Genomic DNA, 27,609 nt, shown 5'->3' on the forward strand with positions numbered 1-27,609 from the left:
TTAGAAGGCTTTGATAATTTTTAGGGTTTCCCATCTTTGGCCAGTGCATTCCTGGATTACAAGTTTCCCATGTTGGATTTCTAAACATCTTTTAGTCTCTCTGTTCTTCAGTTCTTTGCCCTATAAAAAAGAAAAAGAAAAAAAGAATAAGAGAAAACACTAATATATCTTCTTTTAAAACAGCAGTAAAACTTGGACAACAACAGGCAAAATGTGTCGTGTGAAAATCCAGGTTGTATATTCTACTGTACCTGTATGAAGTCCCAGTTATTTCCCATGAGAATGTATTTACTGGGGCTTCATTCAGGTACAGCAGTGTGAGAACACCAGGGAATTTTTTTTTTTTGGCCACACTGGTACATTTTCTGGTCCAGAACAGATCATGCTAACAACAACATGCTAACAGAAGAAAACTGAATTGAATACGGCATAAAACAGAAATTTGTTGGTTCTATAACACATTGTCTTTAAAATGGCAGCAGGCTTAAGTCCCTCTCATCCTTACTATCCACTTTTCCAGTGTTTGGGGGAAGATCATGTTAAAAGGAAATGATTTGGCGATCAGAAACCAATAAATAACAAATATGAACACTTGAATGACATGCCCCAATAATAGAGGGGGGGGGGACTTTCAACCTAGACTTACATTTGGCTCTTTAAGTGAAAATGGGCAAGTCAAATCACAATATATGTTCGAGGTTGCAAAAACTGAACATCTCAAATAGTTACCAGGATTGTGGTTTGGGTTTGTTAATTTTAAACCTGAGATTCACCTTTCTTTACCATCTCATTGAATAAGAGGACAGTTGTTATGAATAACATGCTGGATTTCCCACAACAGTTGAATCAGTGCATCCGGACACCAGATTTAGTGGGAAAACGTTTCACCACTCATAGACTTGGTCAGTTCTCACCTGACTGCAGGTATCCCCACCCTTGTAAACAATAGTTGTGTAACAACCGGAACTGGCATTCTAATCTAACATATGCAAATTGCTGTGACCATTAATTAGAATTACAATGGTCATGTGTAAAAAAGAACATCTACATGAAGATGCCATGACCATTCCTGTACCGGGGGTGGGGGTAATAGTGCACATGGCTATAGTACACATGGCCGTTGCAACTGGTCATGGCAATTTGCGTAAGAATCCTGTGTTAGATCACCGTTTTCAGTCATTACACAACTGTAATGTTTATAAGGGTGGGGATACCTGCAGTCAGTTGTGACTGAAGAGGATGAAATGTTTCTCCCACTAAACATTGTGTCCAGAAGAACTGATTCATCTTTTCTGAGATTTCTGCACCTGGATTATTGGCCATGCATCGAGACATGTTGGATTTCTGGTCTTTAGCCAGTGCATTCCCAGATTACTCTCTTTGACCAGCACATTCCCAGATTTCCAATCTTGACGGTTAGGATTTCTAAACATCTTTTTATTCAGGAATCAAGAACACTTTGTCATTTTCACCTCATGTACTTGCAGGCATGAAATGAAACGAAACGCTGTTTACCCCAGCCCAAAGCAATGCAACATATAGACAAAAACACACTCAAGAACTACAAAAACACACATATTCAAACTAAGACATATATCCAAATAATAATAAAAAAAAAATCACTGTTCCATCTATTCTTCCATTCTCTTCCCCAAAAGAGGTTAACAGAAAACTCTGGTATATCCTCTTTGTTAACAGCAATAATATTTAGGCGACAGAAGGCAGCAGTTTGCCTGGTTAAACTGTAATGTGGTTTACAGAAATACTGATTCTATATTTTGTTGTACCCGAGACTTTGGCTACATTCGTCTTTTAAATGTGACTTTTGTTTTCCAGGTGAACCAGGCTACATGACCCGTCAAGTCTGTATGGATCGGTTCCAGCTTGTACGGGGATCCAATGTGCCAGACCACATGTTGAGGTGGCCTGGCTTACATTGAGATTGGATATTAGTGATGTGTGGACAGCATGTGGCCACAATCCCAGAAATAGATTAAAATATAAGCCCTACACCATCTTCTTTGCACAAGCAAATTCTTCCCTTGTACATGTATGTAGAGCAAGGGAAGAGAGATCAAAATGGAGGAACTCCGAGGCTGAGACCTGTTGTTTCACAGCACTATGGCCCCACACCACTAGAGAAGCTAAATTTAAAAGCAGTTATTGCAATAAAGTAATATGTAAGGATATCTTTGACAATACTGGAAAAGGAGGGCTATGCAAAAACTTGGCTGTTGCTCTCTTCTCAACCACATATTTCTCGTGTGGACCCATCCACCATTAGAAAATAAGCAAAATATAAAGAAAGGAAGGCAGCTCTCTTTGGCACCAAGTACCATTTTTCTAGATGTACCTATTTTGCGGTGACATTAAATCCGATCACTATCCGAACAGGCAGGTGGCATGGAAGTGTCTAGCCATTAGGACTCTGAATTCCGCCCTATAGGCCCCTCCTCACACACCATTGGCATAAATACCACCATTCACCTGTTATGCCTTATATGTTTATTTCTGTTATTGTGTAACTGTATTGTTCGTGATAATATGTGGAGTGTCTGTTGTTGTCCATGTATGTATTGTGCTGCAGAGTGTAAAATGTAAAGCGTACCAAAAACAAATTCCACCGGCCTTGGTCATGTGGTTAATAAAATTATCTATCTATCTATCTATCTATCTATCTATCTATCTATCTATCTATCTATCTATCTATCTATCTATCTATCCATCTATCATTATCTCTGAAAAAGTGGTTGACTTTAGTCCTTAGCGATCTTAACTAGTTTCCAGTTTTCCAGGCAAATGTTATGCTCAAGGAAAACGACTTGGATGTTGAAGGCCATGAGATTAAAAAAATGAGTCCCTTGAACGACATGCACTAATAGTAACTACGTCAGAGAGGGAAAAACAACTTTCTGCCAAGCCATACATTTGCATCTTGGAAGTGCTAATGGACACGTCAATCATATTATATGTTCCGTTATATTTGAAAAACTCAAGATCCCAACAGGAGGGCTTCACTAATTTCCAAGATTGTGGTTTTTGTTTCCAAATTAAAACCTTGAAATTCAGCCCTCTTCTCTAGCTCATTAAATGAGTGGAGATTAATTGTGAATAATGTGCTGGATTTCTCATCTTTGCCCAGTGCATTTCCAGATTACGAGTCTGCCATTTCAGATTTTTTCTTTTTGAATTTTCTCCCTTTGTCTCCCCAATTGTATCTGGCCATTACCCCACTCTTCCGAGCTGTTCCCGGTCGCTGCTCCACCCCCTCTGCCAATCAGGGGAGGGCTGCAGACTACCACATGCCTCCTCCGATAGATGTGGAGTTGCCAGCCGCTTCTTTTCACCTGACAGTGAGGAGTTTCACCAGGGGGACGTAGCACATGGGAGGATCATGCTATTCTCCCCAGTTCCCCCTCCCCCCTGAACAGGCACCCCAACCGACCAGAGGAGGTGCTAGTGCAGCGACCAGCACACATACCGGCATCCGGTTTTCCACCTGCAGACACGGCCAATGGTGTCTGTAGGGATGCCCGACCAAGCAAGAGGTAACACGGGGATTCAAACCACCAATCCCTGTGTTGGTAGGCAAAGGAATAGACCGCTACGCTACCCAGATGCCTTCATTTCAGATTTCTAAACATCTTTTTTTCTTTGTTCCTCAGTTCTTTGCCCTAAAAATCAAACAGAAAATAAGAACTCAAAACACTGGAGTATCTTACTTTCAATCTGCGATGACTTGGTTACCTATAGTTTGGTATGTGAAAGAAAGGGTTTTGTGTCCACCACATTTACTTACATGCTCCTATATACTCTAGTGTGTTGATTTCTCATTACTTCTGTGTTTATCTACATGTAAAAACCTAAAGGCAGTCTTTGCTGCAGTACCTGACTGAAGTCCCAGAGAATTCCCATTCCTTTCTTCACAGCCTCTTTGCATTCATAAAGCCCAGGCTCATTGTCTTTGCCACCATCATCAGCCAAACATCGGTTGTCATTGTATGTATGGGACTTCATGCCACCAATGTAAAGCTCACCATTTTTACGGTAAAATGTGTGCTGAGGAGTGAAAAGACAAGAGCATTAGACAAGATAAGGAAATACAACAACGCCAACAGACAGCCATTTTTTCTCTCCCCCTTTTGCTCCCCAATTGTATCTAGCGAATTACCCCACTTTTCCGAGCCATCCCGGTCGCTGCTCCACCCCCTCTGCCAATCTGGGGAGGGCTGCAGACTACCACGTGCCTCCTCCGATACATGTAGAGTTGCCAACTGCTTCTTTTCCCCTGACAGTGAGGTGTTTCGTCAGGGGGACATAGCGCATGGGAGGATCACGCTATTCCCCCCAGTTCCCCCTCCCCCCCAAACAGGTGCCCCGACCGACCAGAGGAGGTGCTAGTGCAGTGACCAGGACACATACCCACATTCTGCTTCCCACCCGCAGACATGGCCAATTGTGTCTGTAAGGACGCCCGACCAAGCCGGAGGTAACATGGGGATTCGAACTGGTGACCCCCATGTTGGTAGGCAACAGAATAGACCGCTATGCTACCCGGATGCCCAAGGCAGACACTTTTAATACTTATGCATTTTCAGGACGTCACATTTCTGCAGATGAATTGGAAATGTTTTTACTTGACTTACTTGAGGTCCATAGTAGTAGCAATGGTAGGCAATAGGTATGTGACCGGGCACAGGACCCTGGTCTATACACATGTTGGCATCAAGGTTCTTCATCTATAAATCGGATAGCCAATTGTTCTTAATTAAGCTTCATCACCAGGCATAATAAAAGGACACTGGCGATTCATAACACGTGAGCATTTTCAACTTTCCGAAACAGATTTCATCCAGTAACATGCACGCACATACACTGAATATATATATATATATATATATATATATATATATATACATACATATAAATACATATATATATATATATAAAAAATCCAGTGAGTCAAGTAAATTCTTTATGAGTCCGTAAAAGCCTGTTTCATGCCATAAACAAGCATCAGCTGTCAATAAAGCTACATGGGAAAGAGCACACCATTTACTGCCCCATCATGCACATCACATACACAACGTCCAATGGGGAAGGGAGAGGTGCGACATTGAAAAATTCAAAAACACGTGATTGCTAATGGTCCAATGGGGGGGGGGGGTTGGTATTTGTCTGTTGGCATGATTTATTTATAATTAAAAAATAGGTGCTTAGCTTATATCTATATCTGCAACTGCTGGCCAATCCACTCCTGTTAATATATATATATATATATATAGACATACATACATACATACATACACACACACACACACACACACATACTGAATATATCTGAAGATGTTATTCTATGTTAAGTACGCCGAGAGAGCTACAAAACCGGAGTCAAATTCCATGTGTGTGCAAACCTATATGGCCAATAAACTTTATTCTGATTCTGAATATTCTGAATATACTTACTCCTCCAAAGGCGACCACATCTTCCCAGGAATCCAACAGTGGGTAAACGTTTTCCAGGTACCACTTGAAAGGTTTACAATTTAACTTTTCTCTAAGTTTTTTCCTCTCTGTCACATCCCCAATATCAATCCCATGATCCTGAAAAAGGGAGAAATATTGCCTTGATTGGTCTATGTCATAATGTAGTCTAGACATAGAATTTCACATCGATGAGCATTTACCATACCACCGAAATACCTTTACAAAATGCATTCAGTGGCCCGACATAAATTACTTCTGAAATGAAATTAGCATGACTTTACTGTCACAGACTCTTGCAGTAAATGAGTAGTTTAAGGCAATATTTCAATTAAAATATAGTTCAAAATAAAATTTGTTTAATAGCTGATTATACAAAGGTAATTTCAATTAGGCCACAGTCTGCAGCCTTTGATATTTGACCTCCAGTGACCTTTCACACAGTTTCAAAAAGCCAAATTTGCTGAATACAACCATCAAGTACCAATAAATCAAAGATTGATCTAAAATCTAGGTGTCTTTATCATATTATGATTATTCCACTTCCGTTTCTAAATCTGGAGCAAAAATCTTTATAATCTTATAGTCAGTGTGTGTACACATACCCAGTGAGAAAGTATTCTGCATAACTTAATGTTGATCTTAATAGGAGAGATATCCTTTAAATCATAAAGGTAAGTGGCATGATTACAAAGCATATTTCCTTTTTCTTTTGACATACTCTGAGTACCTCAAGTAACGGGGAGTGCAGAAGAGAGGTGAAGAAGAGAGTGCAGGCAGGGTGGAGTGGGTGGAGAAGAGTGTCAGGAATGATTTGTGACAGAAAGGTACCAGCAAGAGTTAAAGGGAAGGTTTACAAGATGGTTGTGAGACCAGCTATATGTTGCATGGTTTGGAGACAGTGGCACTGACGAAAAAATAGGCAGCGGAGCTGGAGGTGGCAGAGTTGAAGATGTTAAAATTTTCACTGGGAGTGATGAAGAAGGACAGGATTAGGAATGAGTATATTACAGGGACAGCTCAGGTTGGACGGCTTAGAGACAAAGCAAGAGAGGCAAGAGTGAGATGGCTTGGACATGTGTGGAGGAGAGATGCTGGGTATATTGGGAGAAGGATGCTGAATATGGAGCTGCCAGGGAAGAGGAAAAGAAGAAGACCAAAGAAGAGGTTTATGGATGTGGTGAGAAAGGACATGCAGGTGGCTGGTGTGACAGAGGAAGATGCAGAGGACAGGAAGAGATGGAAACGATGATCCACTGTGGCGACCCCTAATGGGAGTGCCAGCAGAAGCAGAAGAAAAAGAATAATAATAATAATGATGATTGATGATTATTAATAATGAGTGGTGATAATGCTGTGAGTACCTTAAGGGGTATATTCCAAGCTAAATTGACATTGTGTTTGTACTCGTCCATCCAGACCTCTGCTACCCTCAAGGCATTCCTCTTCATGGCTTGGCTCAGGTCGGGCATGTAAGGCTTGTGGTTCCTCTCAATGTGGGCAATCTTGGAGCATGGGACTACTTCAATACTCCCTCCACATGTCCACACCTATAGCAACAACAAAGGCTGTTATTAATTTCACCAAATTTAGTATTGTGTTGCTTTCTGTGGGGTGGTTGGATTTGAGTTGTGTTTAGTCAGAGATTTTTGTTTGGTTTGGGTACAAACTTGTGAAAGTTATTTCGTTTACATGTAGTTGAATTGTGGCATTGTTTGAATTGTTAGTTACATAGGTGAATCTGAGTATTGATAATAATAATAATGAGATTTATTCCAGTTCCGATTGTATGTGATATCTGTGTGCTTGATGAGGACTTTTATTGCGAGGTTCTATTGGCGAGAGATGCGTGCATCCGGGGTCTCAGTTGGGGAGCTGCTGTGATTGGCTGGTTTGCGTTCTGGGGGTGACGTCGGGAAGGTTGGTGCAGCTTCGGAGCGGGGACTCTTTAGTATGACGGGACGAGGACGGACTGGTGAGTGATTGCGGGAGTGAGTGAGTTGTATTGTGTGTTAGCTTTGAGTTGAGGGTACTTGAATGATGTATGTTTGTATTTTGTGTGTTTTCTTTTTCAAGGTTCGTAACCTGTTGGTTAAAAATAAAGAAATTTTCGACCATTGAGTGACGTCCTGTTCATCCTCGCCTCAGCTGCGGGGCTTGTTTGAGAGTTAGCAGCACAGTTACGAACCACCACGACGGCAGAAGAGTTGCTGAACCGTCGCCTGGACGAGAAAGGTTTTGGTATCCATGTTGTTGGTGTAAACGTAATAAACCCGCACATAAGGCCACTAGGGTCAGCGGGCAGGTGGTGAAATTTCCCTTTCAACGACGTACCTGTTTGTAGCTAGCATGCTAGCTCAGGTCCGTGTAGCTGACTAACGTAAGGGCTCAGCTAGCAGTTTAGGAAGCTACCGCTGCTAGCTAAAGTAAGCACAGCTAGTAGGCTATGAAGCTAGTGTGCTAGCTAGCAATTATGAGAGTTAGCAAGGGAAAGCTAACGTGAGGTAGCATCGGAAGCTAACGTAATTACCGTAACAAAAGCTGACGTGAGCTAGCAAGGAAAGCTAGCCCAGCCAGTAGAATAGGAGCTGGTTAACTAAACAGCTACCTGCTGATGCCAGTGATCACGTTTAGCAGCCGTCTAAATTAATGGCCTAAGCTTTAGCTTAGTTTTGAGCGTACCTGGGTAGCAAGCCGGCGGGGGAAGGTGAGACCTTCCCCACTTTATTTATTTGTGTTGCTTTCTATTTTGGGCGGTATCCCCGGGGGGACCCCTGGTGAGCCCGGTAACGCCGCTGAAGACTAGTCAGGCTGAGCTAGTCAGGGCAGAAGATTCTGAGCTAGTGTAGGCAGCTAGAGAGGGCGAAAGACTTTGAGTTAGAAAAGGAGATACAGGTACGCTCAGGGCTTAGCATCCAAGGTAAATCAATAAAAATGGAATCACTAAAGAAAGAAAGGACCAAAGTGAAGACGGCGTTCACGAAAAGAGCCAACTACATCCTTAGAATGGCAACAACCCTGGTTCGAGATGAGCTGAAAGTTGAGTGGAAATCATTTTCTGATGATGCAAAAAGGGTTTTTTCTGCAAATGATGACTATGAGGCTGGCTTGCTAGCTGAAGCAAACGATGACGCGGAGGCACTGGATGGGCAGCTCAAAGCAGACATAGAGAGAGTAACCAGAGAGTGTGAGCTCAAAGTTGAAGAGGTGAGACGGGCAGTCAAGTCCAGCTTTTGGTCGAGATATGCGGAGACCGAGCTAATATCTGCCATTGGACGGGCAGAAAGAAGCTATGAAAGCGCTGAAGGAGTCAGCCTGAAAGGAGTAACCTACAGCAACGGTAAGGAGCAAAACGCACTCTTGGAAGGTCTCATCGCCAAGGCAGAAAATCTGCTGGCTGTCTGGGAAGAGTGGATCCCTGAAGGTGTTACGTGCGACATGAGTAAGCGGCTTCGGGTGCTGGAGGACAAGAGAAACGAGCTCTGGATCAGGTGGTTGGCAGAATTCGGCAGGGCCAGGAAAAAGGAGGCCGATGAGATCGCCGAGACTGAGAAGAGAGCCGCTGAGGCCAGGCTAAAGGCTGCCGAAGTTAACGCCGAGTCTGAGGAGAGGGCTGCGGAGGCCAGGAAAAAGGCTGCTGAAGCTCAGCAAAGGATGGCAGAAGCTGCCGAAGAAGAGCGTGCTGAGCTAGCTAAGGCTCAGCGGAAAGCATGGGAGGAAGCACATAGCGCCAGTATGGCAAGCCTGGGAGCGGGAGGCGCGCAAGCAGCAGCCAAACCGAGAGTGCGCCTCCAACCAACAAGACTACCGACATTCAGCGGTTGCATGAGAGACTTCCACCGATGGCGAAGAGACTGGGAAAGTCTGCAGAGGCAGGGAGATCCGTCAGAGTCACCGGAAGTGAAAAAATTCCAGCTCCTAGACAGCGTGGAAGAAAAAATCGCCAAAGACCTCAGACTTTCGAGCTATGATACTGCAGGAGAAATGTTCAGGGTCCTAGAGAACCGGTTTGGGAACAAGACTACCATCGCGATTCAGATAATCAGGGAGTTGGAGAAGTTTCCAGCGGTGAAAGGAAACCAACCAAGAAAGACAATTGATCTGATTCAAGCTGTGGAGAAGGCCCTGACCGATCTGACGGATCTCGGAAATACTGATGCCATAAAGAATCCGCTGGCAATGGAAACTATAGAGAGCAAACTACTTGACAGTGTGAAGATGGACTGGCTCAAATTCGAAACCAAACCCGAGAACGGTGTCACCGCTGATGGTCGCTTTAATGCTCTGTTAAAGTTCCTAAAGGAGCAAGAAGCGGTTTTCGAAAGGTTGGAGCAGTTAAGAGTGTCAGAAGAGCCTGAGAAATCGAGCAAACCGGAAAGGAGGGCGTTCACAAGGGCCACAGGAAGGAATCTGGCAAAAGAGGAGTGCAGCGTGTGTGGAGATGAGAAACACGGAGGCAGGATCTTCTTCTGCGAGAAGTTCAAAGGGCTCAGCCTAGCCAAAAAGAAAGACGTCATCGAAAGGAATGGAGCCTGCAGGAGATGCTTGGCATCCCATGGTGTGGATGGAGAATGTAGTAACAGGTTCCTCTGCAAGAAGAAGTGCTGCCAGAAAAGAGATGGCTCAGACCACCACTACCTCTTGTGCTCCGTGGAAGGAGGGCACAAAAGTGATGAGAAAAAGAGGGAAGAGCAAGAAGGGGGAAAGAGAGACACAAAGGCAGGAAGGCTCTCAAAAGAACAAGAGAAGGCCCTAGCTGATGTCTCCCCTGAAGTAGCGGAAAGGGTAATAAGGGCATTTACCAACAAGACAACAGCGTCAATGAGAGCGAGCACAAACGGTGATGGTCTCCTTGAAGAAAGAGGTTTGACAGAGCATCCAGTGCTTATGATGATCATGGAGGTCACAACCAATGGAGGACAAACTATTGGGACCCTGATGGACCTTGCGTCTGACACTAATTACATTACCCACCAAGCCGCCAACAGACTCCAACTGAAAGGAGAGAAGGTAATGCTGGTCGTGCATGGAGTTGGTGGAATGAAAGTAAGAGTCCAGACAAAAAGGTACTTGCTCAAAGTCAGAATGTGGACTTCAGAGAATGAGTGGAGTCCCCACCAGATCGTCTGTTATGGACTGGACGAGATCGCACAAGCAGACCATGTCGTTAGCCCGCGGCAGCTCAAGAAGTTCTTCCCAGAGGTCAAGACAGAGGAGCTGGTCAGGCCAAAGAAAATCGAACTCTTAATCAGCCACCGAGAGGGTAGGCTTGCTCCGCAGCGGATGAAGACAGTGGGAGACCTGGTGTTGTGGGACGGCCCACTGGGCAAGACTGTGGGGGGAGCGCACCCTGATCTGTTCGAAGAGGTGAAGGTATCCATTCACAACTCAAAGACACATTTTGCACGCTCAATGAGAGCAAAAGTGATCAAGGTCGAAGAGATTTCCAGAGAGCCAAATAGCTCCAGAGAGGAAACGCTGGGCCTGGAGCAAGAGAGTGGTGAGGAGATCAGGAACATGGCCACAACCAGCAAGGAAGTTCTTGAGTGGTGGAAATGGGACAGCATCGGAGCTGCCTGTGAGCCGAAGTGTGGAGGATGCCGGTGCGGGAAATGCCAGCCAGGGGGGAAGGAAATGACTCTAGCTGAAGGGAAGGAACTAGAAAAGATCAAGGAAGGCCTGACCTATGTGGCTACTGACGACCACAGTGACTCGCCGCACTGGAACGCGGGATACCCCTGGACTGAAGACCTGGCTTCACTTCCAAATGACAGGAAAGTGGTGGAAGTGACATTCTTGAGAACCGAAAAGCGCCTCATGAAGGACCCATTGTGGAGAGCTGCTTACGCAGCCCAAGTACACGAGATGGTGGAAAGAGGAGCAGCCATCGAGTTAAAGAAGGACACAATCAACAGTTGGAGAGGGCCAGTTTGGTACGTAAGTCACCTAATCGCACCGAACCCTCACTCTGTCACCACGCCAGTGCGGCTCGTCTGGAACAGTAGCCAAGAGTTCAAAGGGACGAGCATGAACAACATCCTGCTGAAGGGTCCGGATGTGCTAAACCCAATCCGGGCGGTTCTGCTCAGGTTCAGAGCAGGAGAGCATGCGGCCATAGGAGACATCAAGAAGATGTACAATTCTGTGTGGCTGAACGAAAGAGAGGTTCACCTTCATCAGTTCCTCGGGAGGGACTCACTCGAGGAAGAGATCAGAGACTTCGCTATCACTCGGGTCAATATTGGAGACAGGCCAGCGGGATGCATAGCGCAGTTGGCCATGAGGGAAACCGCGAGACTGCCCAGGTTCTCTCACATGAGCGACGAGAGAAGAGTGCTTGAAGAGGAAAGCTATGTGGACGACATCTTCACGTCCCACAATGACCCAGGGAAGCTGGACAAGATCACCAGAGGAGTGGAGGAGATACTCTGGGCCGGAGGCTTCTCGCTCAAACCGTGGGTTCGGTCCGGTCAAAGTGGGAGGTGCGAGGGTAGTCAGGTTGGGCAAGCTGTTAAAAGCCCAAGTCCAGAGTCCGGAACCCTGGTGTTGCCCAACCAGCTAGGGCAGGAAGACAACAAGGCTCTTGGTGTTGGATACTACGTGGACAGCGACAGACTCTTCCTGATGGTTTCAATCAACTTCTCCAAAAGAAAGCAGAAGATGAGGACGGGGGTCGATCTCTCAGAGAAGGAGATCAAGGAGAAAACGCTAAACCCTCAGACCAGACGGGAGCTCCTAAGCCAGGTAGCAGGGCTCTACGACCCTGTTGGTGTAGCTACCCCGGCCAAAGCGAGAGGGGCCATCTTGGTAAGGAGAGCCTTCCAGGAGACTGGGGGAGGAGACTCCAAGAAAGACACGTGGGACAGTCCCCTTCTGACAGACCTCTGGGCAGATGCCATCAAGCTTTTTGAAGAGTATGTGCGGCTTCGTCAAATCAGTTTCGAAAGGAGCCTTACTCTTCCTGGATGGAGGGGGAGGCTGTGGGGCATCACGTTTTCAGATGGGAGTGATGACGCCTTCGGAGCTGTTCTGTACCTGAGGTGGGAGACGTCTACAGAGGCGGACATCCGCCTTGTTGAGTCAAAGGCCAAGCTGGCGCCCCTTGACCAGAAGGGCGACGGGGTCAAAGCAGAGTTTTGTGGCGCCGTCTTCGCTGCCAGGCTGAGAGGGTTCTGGGAGAGGCAGGGTCGACTTGAGGTGGAGAGATGGTTCCATTTCGTAGACAGCCAGACTATCCTGAGAGCTATCCAGAGGGAGAGTTACGGGTATCAGACGTTATTCGCGAACAGGGTCGGGGAGTTTCAGAAGGCTGGGCCAGTAGCTGACTGGTGGTGAATCTCAGGAGATCTGAACGTCGCCGACCTCATCACCCGAGGAGGTCCTCTAGAAGACCTGGGTGAGGGCTCCATTTGGCAAAAGGGTCCTGAGTTCCAAGTGAGGCCGGTAGAAGAGTGTCCCATGAAGTCTGCGGCGGAGGTGGCGGCCAGCACCAGAGAGGCTGTGCGTAAGCTCCAGCGGAGGGCATTCACAGTGGCTTTCACTAGAGCCCAGTGGAAGAAGACGGCAAATCCTGTCCAGGGGCGTCTGGATGGGACCGACGAGGCTCCTGTGCACACGGTGAAGGAGGAAGAGTCGACCTCTGCTGAGATTGAAAACAAGGAGAGGCTCTGGGGCGTGGCTATCGTTGATCTGGTTGAGCCTGAAAAGTTCAGTAGCTTGGCCAAGCTCTGTGGGGTGATCGGTTGGGTTCGCCGAGCTGTTAAGAGACGGATGATTCGCGGGAGAGCCATGGAGAGAGCAGAGTGGGAGGCTAAGCACTCGAGAGGGAAGGTGGGCAAGCCAGTTATCGATGTGGGGGAGGTCAGAGCTGCCTTTTGGGACCTATGCTTGGCAGCCCAAGAGGGGGTAGCTTTCCCTGAGTCTACATTGAACAGGCTTGTAGTCGTCAGAGAAGAGATGTCAGGACTACTGTTGTGCTATGGAAGGGTCCAGACCACAGGAGAGACAGGAGTGCCACTGGTTCCGTATGGAGCATGGATAAGCACCCTGCTGGCAGCGAGCGACCCTGTGATGCTGGCCGTGCCTCTTCGGGGGTACCTGGCTCCGGGGTCGTTAAAGACTTAAAGAAGAAATTAAAGAGTTAACCGAAGAAACACCACCAAAGAGAAAGCGGTGATTATTAGTGTGGTCTCCTTAGGTCTAGAGTCCAGTAGACCAAGTGGGAGGTGTGTTGCTTTCTGTGGGGTGGTTGGATTTGAGTTGTGTTTAGTCAGAGATTTTTGTTTGGTTTGGGTACAAACTTGTGAAAGTTATTTCGTTTACATGTAGTTGAATTGTGGCATTGTTTGAATTGTTAGTTACATAGGTGAATCTGAGTATTGATAATAATAATGAGATTATTCCAGTTCCGATTGTATGTGATTTCTGTGTGCTTGATGAGGACTTTTATTGCGAGGTTCTATTGGCGAGAGATGCGTGCATCCGGGGTCTCAGTTGGGGAGCTGCTGTGATTGGCTGGTTTGCGTTCTGGGGGTGACGTCGGGAAGGTTGGTGCAGCTTCGGAGCGGGGACTCTTTAGTATGACGGGACGAGGACGGACTGGTGAGTGATTGCGGGAGTGAGTGAGTTGTATTGTGTGTTAGCTTTGAGTTGAGGGTACTTGAATGATGTATGTTTGTATTTTGTGTGTTTTCTTTTTCAAGGTTCGTAACCTGTTGGTTAAAAATAAAGAAATTTTCGACCATTGAGTGACGTCCTGTTCATCCTCGCCTCAGCTGCGGGGCTTGTTTGAGAGTTAGCAGCACAAGTATCACAATCATTTCTAGAGAAAGCCAACAAAGAAGTAACATAGCCAAAGCAGTTAATTTGAAGTTTTTTTTTGGTCCACTTACACGAATTCCCAGTTCAACATTTTCCCCACCGTATACTTTCATTCCATCATCAAGGACTCCAATTTCTCCCAGAAACTTCCTGTTTGCAACCAGGATGCCCATGATGGATGGACTCCTAGTGCGAGAAACTACGTGTTAGCGACAAATGCTCACAACCTCATCATGTTCACCAACATGGAGATAGTCTCCTTTATTGTAAGTGTCTGTCTTAGATTTGATTGTGTATGTTGGCTTTACATTCCCCCGATGTTTGAGTTCAATTTTTTTTTTGGTGAGCTGGTATACCAATCAAGGCCATTGGCCCATCTAAGGCAACTTTGACACCTTTCATACCCCTTCCCAATACATTTCACATACAATTATGAATCAGTCTCACAATTTGGTTTTTATCTGAAATAACAACAGAATGACGAATTGAATTTCCCATTTCAACTTACTTTCCGGGCATGGAGGTGTCGTTAAGGTTGTACCACTCAGGCCTAAATCTCTCATACATGCACCATAAAGCCCAGTCAAAGGCGTGAGCGTTTGCACTGTACTCGACAACCCTGAGGTCAAAAAAGTTCACCCTGTCAAACACAGGCGACACCACCACCGTCCGATCAGCTTTGATTCGTGCCAGCAGGGGCTCGGCCCTGTGGAGAGGGAGGAGAAATGGTACAAAGCCTATTATTTAATTAGAAGTTAACGATTCATGTCTCAGCTCCTATTAAAAAACAAACCATATATAACTGGCTCATTCTGTAAGTGTGGGTATGTTTGTGGTTTTTATTGGAGGCGAAAAAATGGTTTTTTTAATTGAAATTTCATTAATTCTGTTGAGAGAAAAAGTTTGCAAACCCTTTGGAATTACTTGGGCAATTTCATTAATTGCAAATCAAATGCAATTTTTTCTTTTTTTGGGGGGGGGGGGATTGTGGGAGGATCATGCTATTCCCCCCAGTTCCCCCTCCTCCCTGAACAGGCGCCCCAACCAACCAGAGGAGGCGCTGGTGCAGCGACCAGGAAACATACCCACGCCCAGCTTCCCACCTGCAGACACGGCCAATTATGTCTGTAGGGATGCCCAACCAAGCCAGAGTCAACACAGGGATTCAAACCGGTGATCCCCGTGTTGGCAGGCAACGGAATAGACTGCTATGCTACCCAGATGCCCCATGCAATTTAATCTTTATCAAAACAACACAGGAACAATGTGATTAAAGAAATAATACAACTGGTTTTTTATCTTTACTGAACCCTGTGTAGTCTTGAAAAAGTAGAAGAACCTCAAGGATCATGACTTCTGTTAAAGGGATTATCTCAAGTGGGTGTTGCAGTCAGTGGGATGACTTTCACATGTGGGACCAAGGTGTCAAAAAAAACAAAACAAGCACAAAATGTGATTTCTCCCTGTCTGCTTTACACACAAGATTGTCATAAAGTGGGAACATGTAATGAATAAAAGGTTTCAAAAGGACCCAAAGAGGGGGTTGTAGGGGCTCATGCAGCTGGAAAATACTAAAAGAGCATTTCTGTAAATAAAGCAATTGGTCTGTAAATAGATTACATTTAGATAGCACTTCTCTAGTCTACAGACCACTAAAAGTACTGTACAATGTATGCCTCACATTCATAAGCTGATGGCGGAGCCTGCCATTGCAAGGTGCCAAGCTGCTCCATTAGGAGCAGTTGGGGGTTCAGTGTCTTGCTCAAGGACACTTCGACACGCTCTCTGGAGGAGCCGATGATCGAACCAGGAACCTTCTGATTACTGGACAACCCGCTCTACCTCCTGAGCCATGCCGCCCCACTCTGTAAAATTCCAATTGATGCTTAACAGTGTTTCAATGATGTCTGGCATCAACACAAGTTAACCTGCGTAGAAGTGATTAGGAATATGACAACTTTTATCGAAAACCTCTTCATCTTTTCCACGGTAACCTGTAGGAGCAGACAGGATTTCTCCAAATCCACCTCTCTACCCTGTTCACCACCTTGGCCTCTCCAAAGACTTGGGCCTCCAGTCAGTCCAGTAAGACAGATAGTACACAAGTGGAAGCAATTTAGCACTGCCAATTTATTATAAATTTATTACTAGGAGCAGATGAGTGCAAGAGTGTTTAAGGAGGAACCAAATACCCCTTGCTCAAGATAAAAGAATTTACAGACATCGCTTGCCAAATGTCTATGCTAAGATTTTTTACTGGGTGTGACAAAGGATAGAATTAGGAACGAGCATATTAGAGGGACAGCTCAGGTTGGACGGTTTTTAAACAAAGCAAAAGAGGCAAGATTGAGATGGTTTGGACATGTGTGGAGGAGAGATGCTGGGTATATTGGGAGAAGGATGCTGAATATGGAGCTGCCAGGCATGAGGAAAAGAGGAAGGCCAAAGAGGAGGTTTATGGATGTGGTGAGAGAGGACATGCAGATGGCTGGCATGCCAAAGGAAGATGCAGAGGACAGAAAGCAATGTGAACAGATGATCCACTGTGGCGACCCCTAATAGGTGCGGCAGAAAGTAGTAGTAGTAGCAGCAGCAGTAGTAGTAGTAACTTGCTAAATGTCTGTGCTTGTAAGTCTGAAATAAGAAATACCAAACCAGAGTGATGTTCATTGAAGGATGCAACACAGGGAACTGCTGCTTTCCTAATGACAAAAGGCTGTGGGGCATTGTTGCAAGGAGAGAAAACAGCCATGCATCTTACAGGTACCAAAAAGTAAAAAAAACTTCATAGCTAGCTTATTTTTGAGCTGTTTTCAAGAGTATTTGAGATCAATTGGCTTATCAAAATAACTAGTTCCCCTCAGATTGCCTAACTGTTCAGGGGTTGGTTCATAAATGCATATTCTCCCCTTTGAAATGACTCCATAGGATCAATTTTGACCTGTAATGACGGAAAAAGCAAGTAAAGTTGAGACCGTCATTTAGAATTCAACCAAAAAACACCAAACAGATATAAATTATAGTTTATGTAAACAGATTCTTAAAATGCTAGATACGAGTGAAAATAGTTTGACTAACGCCAGGTGAAGGCTAAAATCAATTGGAAAATGCTAGCTGGTAGAGTTTGAAATAGTGGTGGGATATCTGATTATTTTTGTTGACTCAGTAGATATAAACCAGGATATGAATGAATCAAACTTTCAAGCTTTTCAAGGTCAAAGTTTCTGGTATATTTCTCTCAGTCTGTTTGACACATGCAGTACATTCAATCGGCTAGTAGATGGCCAGCATGCTGTTACATTGTACTGTTCATTGCGCCCAGGTCTAAACCAGCAGTGTCAGACACCCGCTAGATAGACTGTTTGCAAACCAGAATATAAAGGTTTTTCCACTGTACACACTTACCACATGTTATGGACCTCTATATGAGCATCCAAAATGGCTACCACATCAGCAGTAGCAGCTCTCCATCCAGAGATCCTTGCCTGGGTCAGGCCCCGCTGCACACTGTGCTTCACTCTGGTAATGTGAAGACCTGGGTTCTCCTCCACAACAGACTTCACATATCGGTCAAGGTCCCCCTTCAGGTTCTCTGAAAGACACCAAAACCTGTAATGCTTTATGGTGGTGTGTGTGTGTGATGAATTTTTCACATAATGCTTAAAGCTCTAAATATCCACAGAGGAGTGAATGGTATTTCCTGTTAACTCAAGACCATTTAATTCTTACTAGGGCTGTGCATATTATATCATGTGTGTGTGTGTGCGCGCGCGTGCGTGTGTGCATGTGTGTGTATATAAAAGTCTATGAATATTGTGATAATATTTTCCATATTGATACACTCATTCATTTATCTTCAGCCACCTCTCTGGGGTTGGGTCGCGGTGGCAGCAAGCTAAGTAGGGCACTCCAGATGTCCCTCACCCCAGCAATGCCCTCCAGCTCCTCCTGGGGGATCCCAAGGTGTTCCCAGGCCAGATTGGACATGTAGGCCCTCCAGCAAGTTCTGGGTCTACCCTGGGGTCTCCTCCCAGTTGGACATGTCCGGTAAACCTCCAAAGGAAGGTGCCCAGGAGGCATCCTAATCAGATGCCCGAACCATCTCAACTGGCTCCTTTGCACGCAAAGGAGCAGCGGCTGTACTCCGAGCTCCCTCCGGATGTCCGAGGTCCTCACCCTATCTCTAAGGCTGAGTCCAGACACCATTTCATAAAATGTCTCAAAAATGGAAATGCCTTTAATTTGACCTATACCTAATTTGATCACAAATCATTCAAAATGAGATGGGTTTGTGAACGGAGTATTGTACAAATGTGGACTAGGGAACTATATAGTAGATTACAAAGAGGGATCCATAACTAGCTTGTGCTGACATATGTAGTAAGTTTCTGGAAATTAAAATAATCTAAAGCTGACCTGCAGAGTTTTCCATGTAAACAAACATGGGTATGCTAACTGATTTCACTAGTGCAGATGCAGAGTATGTTGTTTAGACCCCAATTAATATGATGACAAAAGATTACCTTCAAAGATGAAGGTAATCAAGTTGGACTTTTCCAAGAGGATTCAGAAAATCTTAACTTTTTTAAAATAAAATACATCTTTAATTTTGAAGACTTCAGCATTTACAGGACTCCAATCTTTACATCTGCATTTCAGCGTACTGGCTTGGAGAGGAGGGTCCCATGATATCAGTATTTTTTTATTTTTTTTATTTTAAATGGTACAGGACCCCCTTTGCTCATTTGCACCACTAATGCCCTAAACCTCCAAAGTTAATCTTTAATGGTATAATAGTATAGTAGTATAACAGTATATAAAGCATATCAGTATAGCATATTAGCAATCTACTACTACTACTTCAGCTGCTCCCGTTAGGATATTAGCAATATATTATGTTATTATTAGTGTAATGGAAGCATAGAATAAATGTTCATACAAATATCTTTGCATAAAATTATTATTGTATTAGCACATTAATTTATTTGCATAATTATACTCTGTGAAATAATCATTACTTATTAGTATACCAGCCTATATTTGTTAGCATATGTTGTTTATCTGCTTCAAACTGGCGTCTACATGTGAAATTCCCTTTAGAAAAACGAAGTGATGAGCACCCGGGTAGTGTGGCGGTCTATTCTGTTGCCTACCAACATGGGGCTCGGCGGTCTGAATCCCTGTGTTACCTCCGGCTTGGTCAGGCGTCCCTACAGACACAATTGGCCGTGTCTGCGGGTGGGAAGCTGGATGTGGGTATGTGTGCTGGTCGCTGCACTAGCGCCTCCTCTGGTTGGTCGGGGTGCCTGTTCAGGGGGAGGGGGAACTGGGGGGAATAATGTGATCCTCCCACGTGCTACGTCCCCCTGGTGAAACTCCTCACCGTCAGGTGAAAAGAAGTGGCTGGTGACTCCACATGTATCAGAGGAGGCATGTGGTAGTCTGCAGCCCCCCCCGGATCGGCAGAAGGGGTGGAGCAGTGACCGGTACGGCTCGGAAGAGTGGGTTAATTGGCCAAGTACAACTGGAGAGGGAAGGGAACTTTAAACTCTGTGTAAAGACCCTCATAGGCTGGGTCAAGTCTGTGTTTTATCTATAAGGCTAAAATAAAATGCAACTCCAGCCATCTCATCTTACTTTCAGCTAATCCACACATTTTCTACAGGACATTTTCTAATTTAGTTTTCATTTTAGGAGACCTGTGAGCAATTTTTGCCCTCCCCCCTATATTTGATTTTCTCTCCTGTTGATTCAAGGAAAGGTGAAGGTGACAATTAACATGCTTGAAAACATACAATACCCTGATTTAATAAGTTCTTTGTCTATTTTTAACATAACATTTGAGCAGAATAGATGCCTCTCAGACACAGTGGCATCTCAACACTGAAAACATTGCCCGATTCTGATTGTGGTAAACATGAGGCTGGTTTCTCATCCAGGTGTACAAACCTTTTGTAGACAAACTAAAATATGTCTAAAATAACTTGGTCACACCTTTACATATACACATCATCCATTTAATGAAACCAACCATTAGAGCTGTTGTCATCCACCAGTATGATTTCCTTCAGCAGGTGCTTCGGGGTATGGGTGATGATACTCCGGATGGCTCTCTTAATGACAGAAAGGGCTTCATCCAGGTAGATCAACACCACTCCAATATTTGGCAGGTCACTGGGGTAATTCTTTTTTAAACACCTGTTCGGGACATAGGTATAGATTTAGTTGGGAACCAAGAGAAAACTACAAGATTCTATTACTACTACTACCACTACAACTATTACTTTTGGCTGCTCCCGTTAGGGGTTACCACAGTGGGTCATCCGTTTCTCTCTCTTCCTGTCCTCTGCATTTTCCTCTTTCCTCTGTCACACCAGCCACCTGCATGTCTTTCCTCACCACACCCATAAACCTCCTCTTTGGCCTTCCTCTTTTCCTCTTCTCTGGTAGCTCCATCCTCAGCATCCTTCTCCCAATATACCCAGCATCTCTTCTCCCCACATTTCCAAACCATCTCAATCTTGCCTCTCTTGCTTTGTCTCCAAACTGTCCAACCTGAGCTGCCCCTCTAATATACTCATTCCTAATCCTGTCCTTCTTCATCACTCCCAATGAAAATCTTAGCATCTTCAACTCTGCCACCTCCAGCTCCACTGGCTACATTTTCCATCAGTGCCACTGTCTCCAAACCAAATAACATAGCTGGTCTCACAACCATCTTGTAAACCTTCCCTTTAACTCTTGCTGGTACCCTTCTGTCGCAAATCACTCCTGACACTGTTCTCCACCCACTCCACCCTGCCTGCACTCTCTTCTTCACCTCTCTTCCGCACTGCCCGTTACTATGAACAGTTGACCCCAAGTGTTTAAACTCATATGCCTTCATCACCTCTACTCCTTGCATCCTCACCATTCCACCGTCCTCCCTCTCATTCACATATAGGTATTCCGTCTTGCTCCTACTGACTTTCATTCCTCTTCTCTCCAGTGCATACCTCCACCTCTCCAGGCTCTCCTCAACCTGCACCCTACTCTCGCTACAGATCACAATGTTATCCGCGAACATCATAGTCCACAGAGACTCCTGCCTGATCTCGTCCATCAACCTGTACATCACCATTGCAAACAAGAAAGGGCTCAGAGCCAATTCTTGATGTAACCCCACCTCCACCTTGAACCCATCTGTTATTCCAACCGCACACCTCACCACTGTCACACTTCCCTCATACATATCCTGCACCACTCCTACATACTTCTCTGCAACTCCCGACTTCCTCATACAATACCACACCTCCTCTCTTGGCACCCTGTCGTATGCTTTCTCTACATCCAGAAAGACACAATGTAACTCCTTCTGCCCTTCTCCATACTTCTCAATCATCAACATTTTCAAAGCAAACATCACATCTGTGGTGCACTTTCGTGGCTTGAAACCATACTGCTGCTCGCTAATCGTCAGGTTCCATGAAAAAGGAATACACACACACACACACACACACACACACACACCAAGAAATACGTTTACCTTGGATCCCGGGTGTCTGGAAGTACTCGATCAAGTGGGAGACGATCACTGAGGAAAACGTTGTAGCCATACTTCTCAAACAAGGCTTGAGCTTCCCTCTGTTCATCTTCAGAGAGATTCTCCTCCCATTCCTTGAAAAGGGCCGACTTTGGGAACAGTTTCTTGGTCTTTTTCTTACTTGATGTACTCGTTTGGGTCTGCTGTTTATTTTCATGATGCGCTCTCCGCTCCAGCTCAACCAGTGATGCTTCTTTGTGTTCTGGTCCTCCATGTCCATCTCTGTCCCCCTCAAGCAACTTCTGCATCACATCCTGCTTTTGTTCGAAGATTCTCATTAAATTGTCTGATAAAAAAAATTTTTTTTTTGAGAATTAGAGAGCACAGAGAGTGAGGACTGAAAATAATGATCATTGCAGAATACACAAGTCACACTTTTTTCCCCGCCTGCCCCACCCAATGACTGCTGTGATAGGCTCCAGCATCCCTGCCATCCTGAGAGCAGGATAAGTGGTTTGGATAATGGATGGATGGATGGATGGATGATTGTTTTCTCCCTTTTTCTCCCCAATTGTATCCGGCCAATTACCCCACTCTTTAAAGAACGTTCCGGTCGCTGCTCCACCCCCTCTGCCAATCCGGGGAGGGCTGCAGACTACTACATACCTCCTCCGATACACGTGGAGCCACTAGCCGTTCTTTTCATCTGACAAGAGTATCCAATTAACCTTTCGTTGGGGGACCACTGCGTGGGATGACCACGCTAATCCCCCCAGTGTCCCCTCCCCCCGAAACAGGCATCCTGACCGACCAGAGGAGGTGCTAGTGCGGCAACCAGGACACATACCCACATTCGGCTTCCAACCCACAGACACGGGGTCTGTAGGGACGCCCGACCAAGCCGGAGGTAACGCGGGGATTCGAATCGGTGATCCCGCCACGCTACTCGGACGCCCCAAAATACAAAATTTTTAATGCTGCTTTGTGAATCAGATTTCTGGGCAGGGCGACAAAACATATTAATTGATGGAAGATGCTAAATCTAATTTTTCTACAGCTAAATGTAAACAATTACTTGTAGGAATATGAAACTTGGAAAGATTCCATCCCCATTGTTAACCAAGACTTTTTTCCCCCATGAAATCAGACTCGTGTATTATCACCACTAGACACTTATTTTTCCAAATTTAAAGCTTCAATCTGCCGCTTTTCTTGCTGGTTTGCCTATTTTAAACGTGATGGGGATGTGGCAGCTTGGCTCATCAATATTACCGTCATACAAAATCACCATCTGAGCAACATGGCACCGCTCCAACCAACCAAGTCCTCACTCAGGCGCAGTTACGAATCCCACGATACTTCTAGGCAAGACACGCACCACGTAACATCCAGGCGCCAGGATTCTAGGAAGACCCGCCCCTACTCTGCCTCTGATTAGCTAACCTTAGCCCTAACCCCCCCCGGACCCTAACATTAACCAACCCACCCAACGGAGGCAACGAGTACTGGCCAATCCTAGCGCTTGAATGCTACGTGGGGCGTGTCTTGTCTAGGAGTGTCGTGGGATTCATAATAACGCCTTGCTCCGCCCTCTCAACCCGGAAACCCTTTCGTATAGCGCCCGTGTCTATCAATTATGGTGAATTGTGCCCATAGAGTCCGCTACAGGTTCAATATAAGAGGCAGAGTGAAATAAACTTGCTGCAACTGATTTTGGACTATAACCAAGGTGCAGCAGCCATTGCCGCTCATGTGCCATCAGCTCACAAGTAAGCAGTCCCTTGTAAAATGACCAAACAGACCAACATAAACCCTAAACACAGGCAGTCTAATACATTTATCAAAATGTATCGTAACAATCTTTTATAGTAAGGCTGATTGTATTTTCTAAGAGAAACATGGCCACATCAGCATCAAGTTTCTGTTGGAGTCGCTTCCAACATGTAAATGTTTGCCCCTGCAGCAGTTGGTGTGACCCAACCAAATAATTACAAAAGCATTATACGAAAACTAGAAAGTATCTCCAACTGTGGTAAGGATACCGGTTAATATCATGTAACCTTGACTCCATGGTCCAGCTAGATAAAATGATGAATGGAGAAAAGTTGCAGATTACGGCTTTAAACAGGCCTTATAAAAATAGCTCGATTATTCTAGCTCTCACACTAGAGGTCTACTACACTCAATGGATCTTATAGGTTATAATACACTATATCAGCAAAAGTATGTGGACACCTCTTCTAATGACTGGATTTGGCTATTTCAGCCACATGCATTGCTGGTAGATGCATAACATCAAGCATACAGCCACTGGCGTAAATATAGGTGGTGCAGCCGGTGCAGTGGCACCAGGGCCTGTCGCTAGGGGGGGGGGGGGGCTGTCAATATTTCTGCATGCATTGTCCTAGTACAATGTTACGCGTCTGTTTTGAGCATGTGATGTTAGCTTGTTTAGCGCGCGCAATATCTTTTACCTATCTAGCCTACCTAAGTAACATTAGAAAATAAAATCAAGCAAGCAAGCATGAGTTACACACATAAAAGTGGATGTAAAAAGAGGAAGGAGAGCAAGGAAAAAAGGAAAGCTGCAATGTGTGCTGCGTGCATGCCAAACCATGCAATCTACCACGTTTTGAGTGTGATGTGTGCTCCCCTGTTACTGTCGAATGACAAGGCTATTAGCTATATTACAGCCTAGTGGCTTTGTTGACTTGTTTCATTGCCTTGTCGACTGATTTGATTTAGAGACCATCTGTTTAGGTTTCCAAACTCTGTCCGTGGTGCATCCGCTCTCCGTGGTTCTGAAGCGTAGCAAATCTTTGACGTACTGACCTTTACAATAACTAATCTGTATAAACTTTGTCTGTTACTTTGATATTTCTATTTTATGCTGTGAAGCACTTTGTGATTGTATATCTGTGAAAGGTGCTATACAAATACATTACTAAAATTACTTACTAAACCCACCTATGGTGGTGGTGGTGTGTGTGTGTGAGCGAGTGAGAGAGAGAGACGGGGGGGGGGGTCTACGAGGGTTGCTTGCACCAGGGCCTATAATAAATATGTTACGCCAGTGCATACAGCCATGCAGTCTCTATGGACAAACATTGGCAGCAGAATGGGTCATACTGAAGAGCTCAGTGACTTTCAACGCATCTGTCATAGGATGCCACCTTTCCAACAAGTCAGTTGGTTGAATTTCTGCCCTGCTAGAGCTGCCCCCCAGTCAACTGTAAGGCTGTCATTGTCTGTTATTGCCACCAGACAATCAGAGTCTGTTGTGTCCTTTAAGTTCAAACTTAAAACTAATCTTTTTGACTTAACCTACAATTAGTTGCCTTTAAGTTGAGTGCTTCCCAACCTGTACTGCATGGCAGGTCGGTTTCTGTCTCAATGAATTTACCAGGCACTGTTCTGCAGACGAGATTATAGATTATTGACTATTGCAAACTGTTCTCTTCTCTCACGTCTTTTCTCTTTCTCTGATGTCTTCTTTCTGTTTTTGTGTGTGTGAATGGTGTGATGTGAGTCTCCCTTGTGTGCATGTGCAGTCTGTCCTCCTCCCAGGTCTCCATGGTGATGGTGGTCACCACCTGGACGCTGCTTGGCATCCATCCATCCATCCATTATCCAAACCTTTTATCCTGCTCTCAGGGTCCCGGGGATGCTGGAGCCTATCCCAGCAGTCATTGGGCGGCAGGCAGGAAGACACCCTGGACAGCTTGGCTTCCCCCTCATTATATTCTTCATATATTCTATAATTCCATTATAATTCTGTTATCCTCTTTCAATGTTACATTCTGTAAATTATGTAAACACAACATCCATTGCATGTTGTCAGTCTTGGGAGAGAGATCCCTCCTCTGTTGCGCTCCCTGAGGCTTCTTTCTATTTTTTTCTCCCTGTTAAAGTTTTTTTTTTTTTTAGGGAGTTGTTCCTTATCCGATCTAAGGGTCTAAGGAAAGGATGCTGTGTTGCTATAAAGCCCCTTGAGACAAATTTGTAATTTGTGATATTGGGCTATACAAATAAAATTGACTTGACTATTGTGAAGTGGAAACATCTAGGAGCAACAAAAGCTCAGCCATGTAGCAGAAGGCCACATAAGCTCACAGAACGGGACCACCGAGCACTGAAGTACGTAAAAATCATCCGTCCTTGGTTGCAACACTGACTACAGAGTCCCAAACTGCCTCTGGAAGCCACGTCAGTACAAGAACTGTTTGTCAGGAGCTTCATGAAATGGGTTTCCATGGCCAAAAAGCTGCACACAAGCTCAAGATCACCATGTGCAATACTGAGCGTCTCTTGGAGTGGTCTAAAGCACACCGTCATTGGACTCTGGAGCAGATGAAACACATTTTCTGGAGTGATGAATCACACTTCACTATCTGGCAGTCTGACAGATGAATCTGGGTTTGGTTGATGCCAGAACGCTACCTGCCCAAATGCATAGTGCCAAATGTAAAGTTTGGTGCAGGAGGAATAATGGCCTGGGTTTGTTTTTCATGGTCTGGGCTAGGTCCCTTAGTTCCAGTGAAGGGAAATCGTAATGCTACAGCACACGACATTCCAGATAACTGTGTTCTTCCAACTTTGTGGCAGCAGTTTGGAGAAATTCCTTTCCTGTTTCAGAATGACAGTGCCCCCATGCACAAAGCGAGGGCCGTAAAGACATGGTTTGCCGAGTTTGGTGTGGAAGAAGTTGACTGGCCTGCACAGAGCCCTAATCTCAACCCCATCCAACACCTTTGGGATGATCTGGAACGCCGACTGTGAGCCAGGCTTTCTTCCAAACGAAACATCAGTACCTAACCTTAGTAATGCTCTTGTGGCCGAATGGGAGCAAATCCTCACAGACATGTTCCAAAATCTAGTGGAAAGCCTTCCCAGAAGAGTGGAGGCTGTTTTAGCAGCAAAGGGGAGACCTACTCTATATTAATGCCCATGGTTTTGGAATGAGATGTTCAACAAGCACATATGGGTGTGATGTTCAGGTATCCACGTTTGTTGAACACTTTTATCTACACCATTGATGGTTTCCGGGGGGGGGGGGGGGCAAAAAACGCTATATATATAATATACTACATACAACACACATTGTGAGAGCTTTGCTTTATGATTGCCACGAGCACAAAAATATGAACATTATGTCAGTTATATCATATGAAAATAAAACTTGGTCAATGGTAAGAGCTGAGAGACTCGTTTTCATGGGATTAAACTGATGTGTTCATATATTTTCCTATTTGTGACCATCATAAAACAAAGCTCTCAACATTTGTTGATCTCCCATTATGTCTCACGGTCCTCTTTGTAAGCTGAGCAATACAATGCGTTTGCCAATGTAAAAAACAAAACAAAAAACAACAAAAAACAAACAGACACGCAAGTGCGCGCACGCACGCGCATGCACGTGTGTCATACTATGAATTAAGAGAGGAATAAACAACTCACAGAGATTGCCAATGGTCAAGTCCACATCAGCATGTCTTCTAACGACTCGAGGTTTGTCCATCTGGTTTCCAGTCGTTTTTGTTTTATCATATATATTCATTAAGAAAACAACCAAATAAGTGACGAGCAGAATCCCGCCCAGTAAGAAGACCGGGCGCTTTAACCACACAGCCCTCATGTTAGCTGATCATATCCAAATTGAGGGAAAAGACCGCCTAAATTTGACAAGAGGAGTTGGCAGTCAATTTGTTAATTACTGGAAAGTTATACATATATTTCCACTTTCGGAATAATTACCCCCCCACCAAAATAATGGGGATGTCTTT

At 45.0% G+C, this 27,609-nt stretch overlaps 1 protein-coding gene across 1 annotated transcript; it reads right to left on the reverse strand.

The window, feature by feature from the left end:
• On the reverse strand, window positions 1-27,461 carry LOC130114345 (probable polypeptide N-acetylgalactosaminyltransferase 8). The gene is made up of 11 exons (XM_056282202.1): window positions 27,284-27,461; window positions 21,830-22,172; window positions 20,336-20,502; window positions 17,710-17,896; window positions 14,813-15,010; window positions 14,376-14,490; window positions 6,849-7,034; window positions 5,467-5,604; window positions 4,647-4,739; window positions 3,889-4,059; window positions 1-120 (listed from the first exon to the last, which is right to left on the reverse strand). Exons 1-11 carry the CDS (start codon window positions 27,459-27,461, stop codon window positions 1-3), a joined length of 1,896 nt encoding a protein of 631 aa, XP_056138177.1.
• Window positions 27,462-27,609: the final 148 nt, after the last annotated feature.

This window comes from Lampris incognitus, chromosome 6 (genome assembly GCF_029633865.1).
Source record: "Lampris incognitus isolate fLamInc1 chromosome 6, fLamInc1.hap2, whole genome shotgun sequence".
Lineage (NCBI taxonomy): Eukaryota > Metazoa > Chordata > Actinopteri > Lampriformes > Lampridae > Lampris > Lampris incognitus.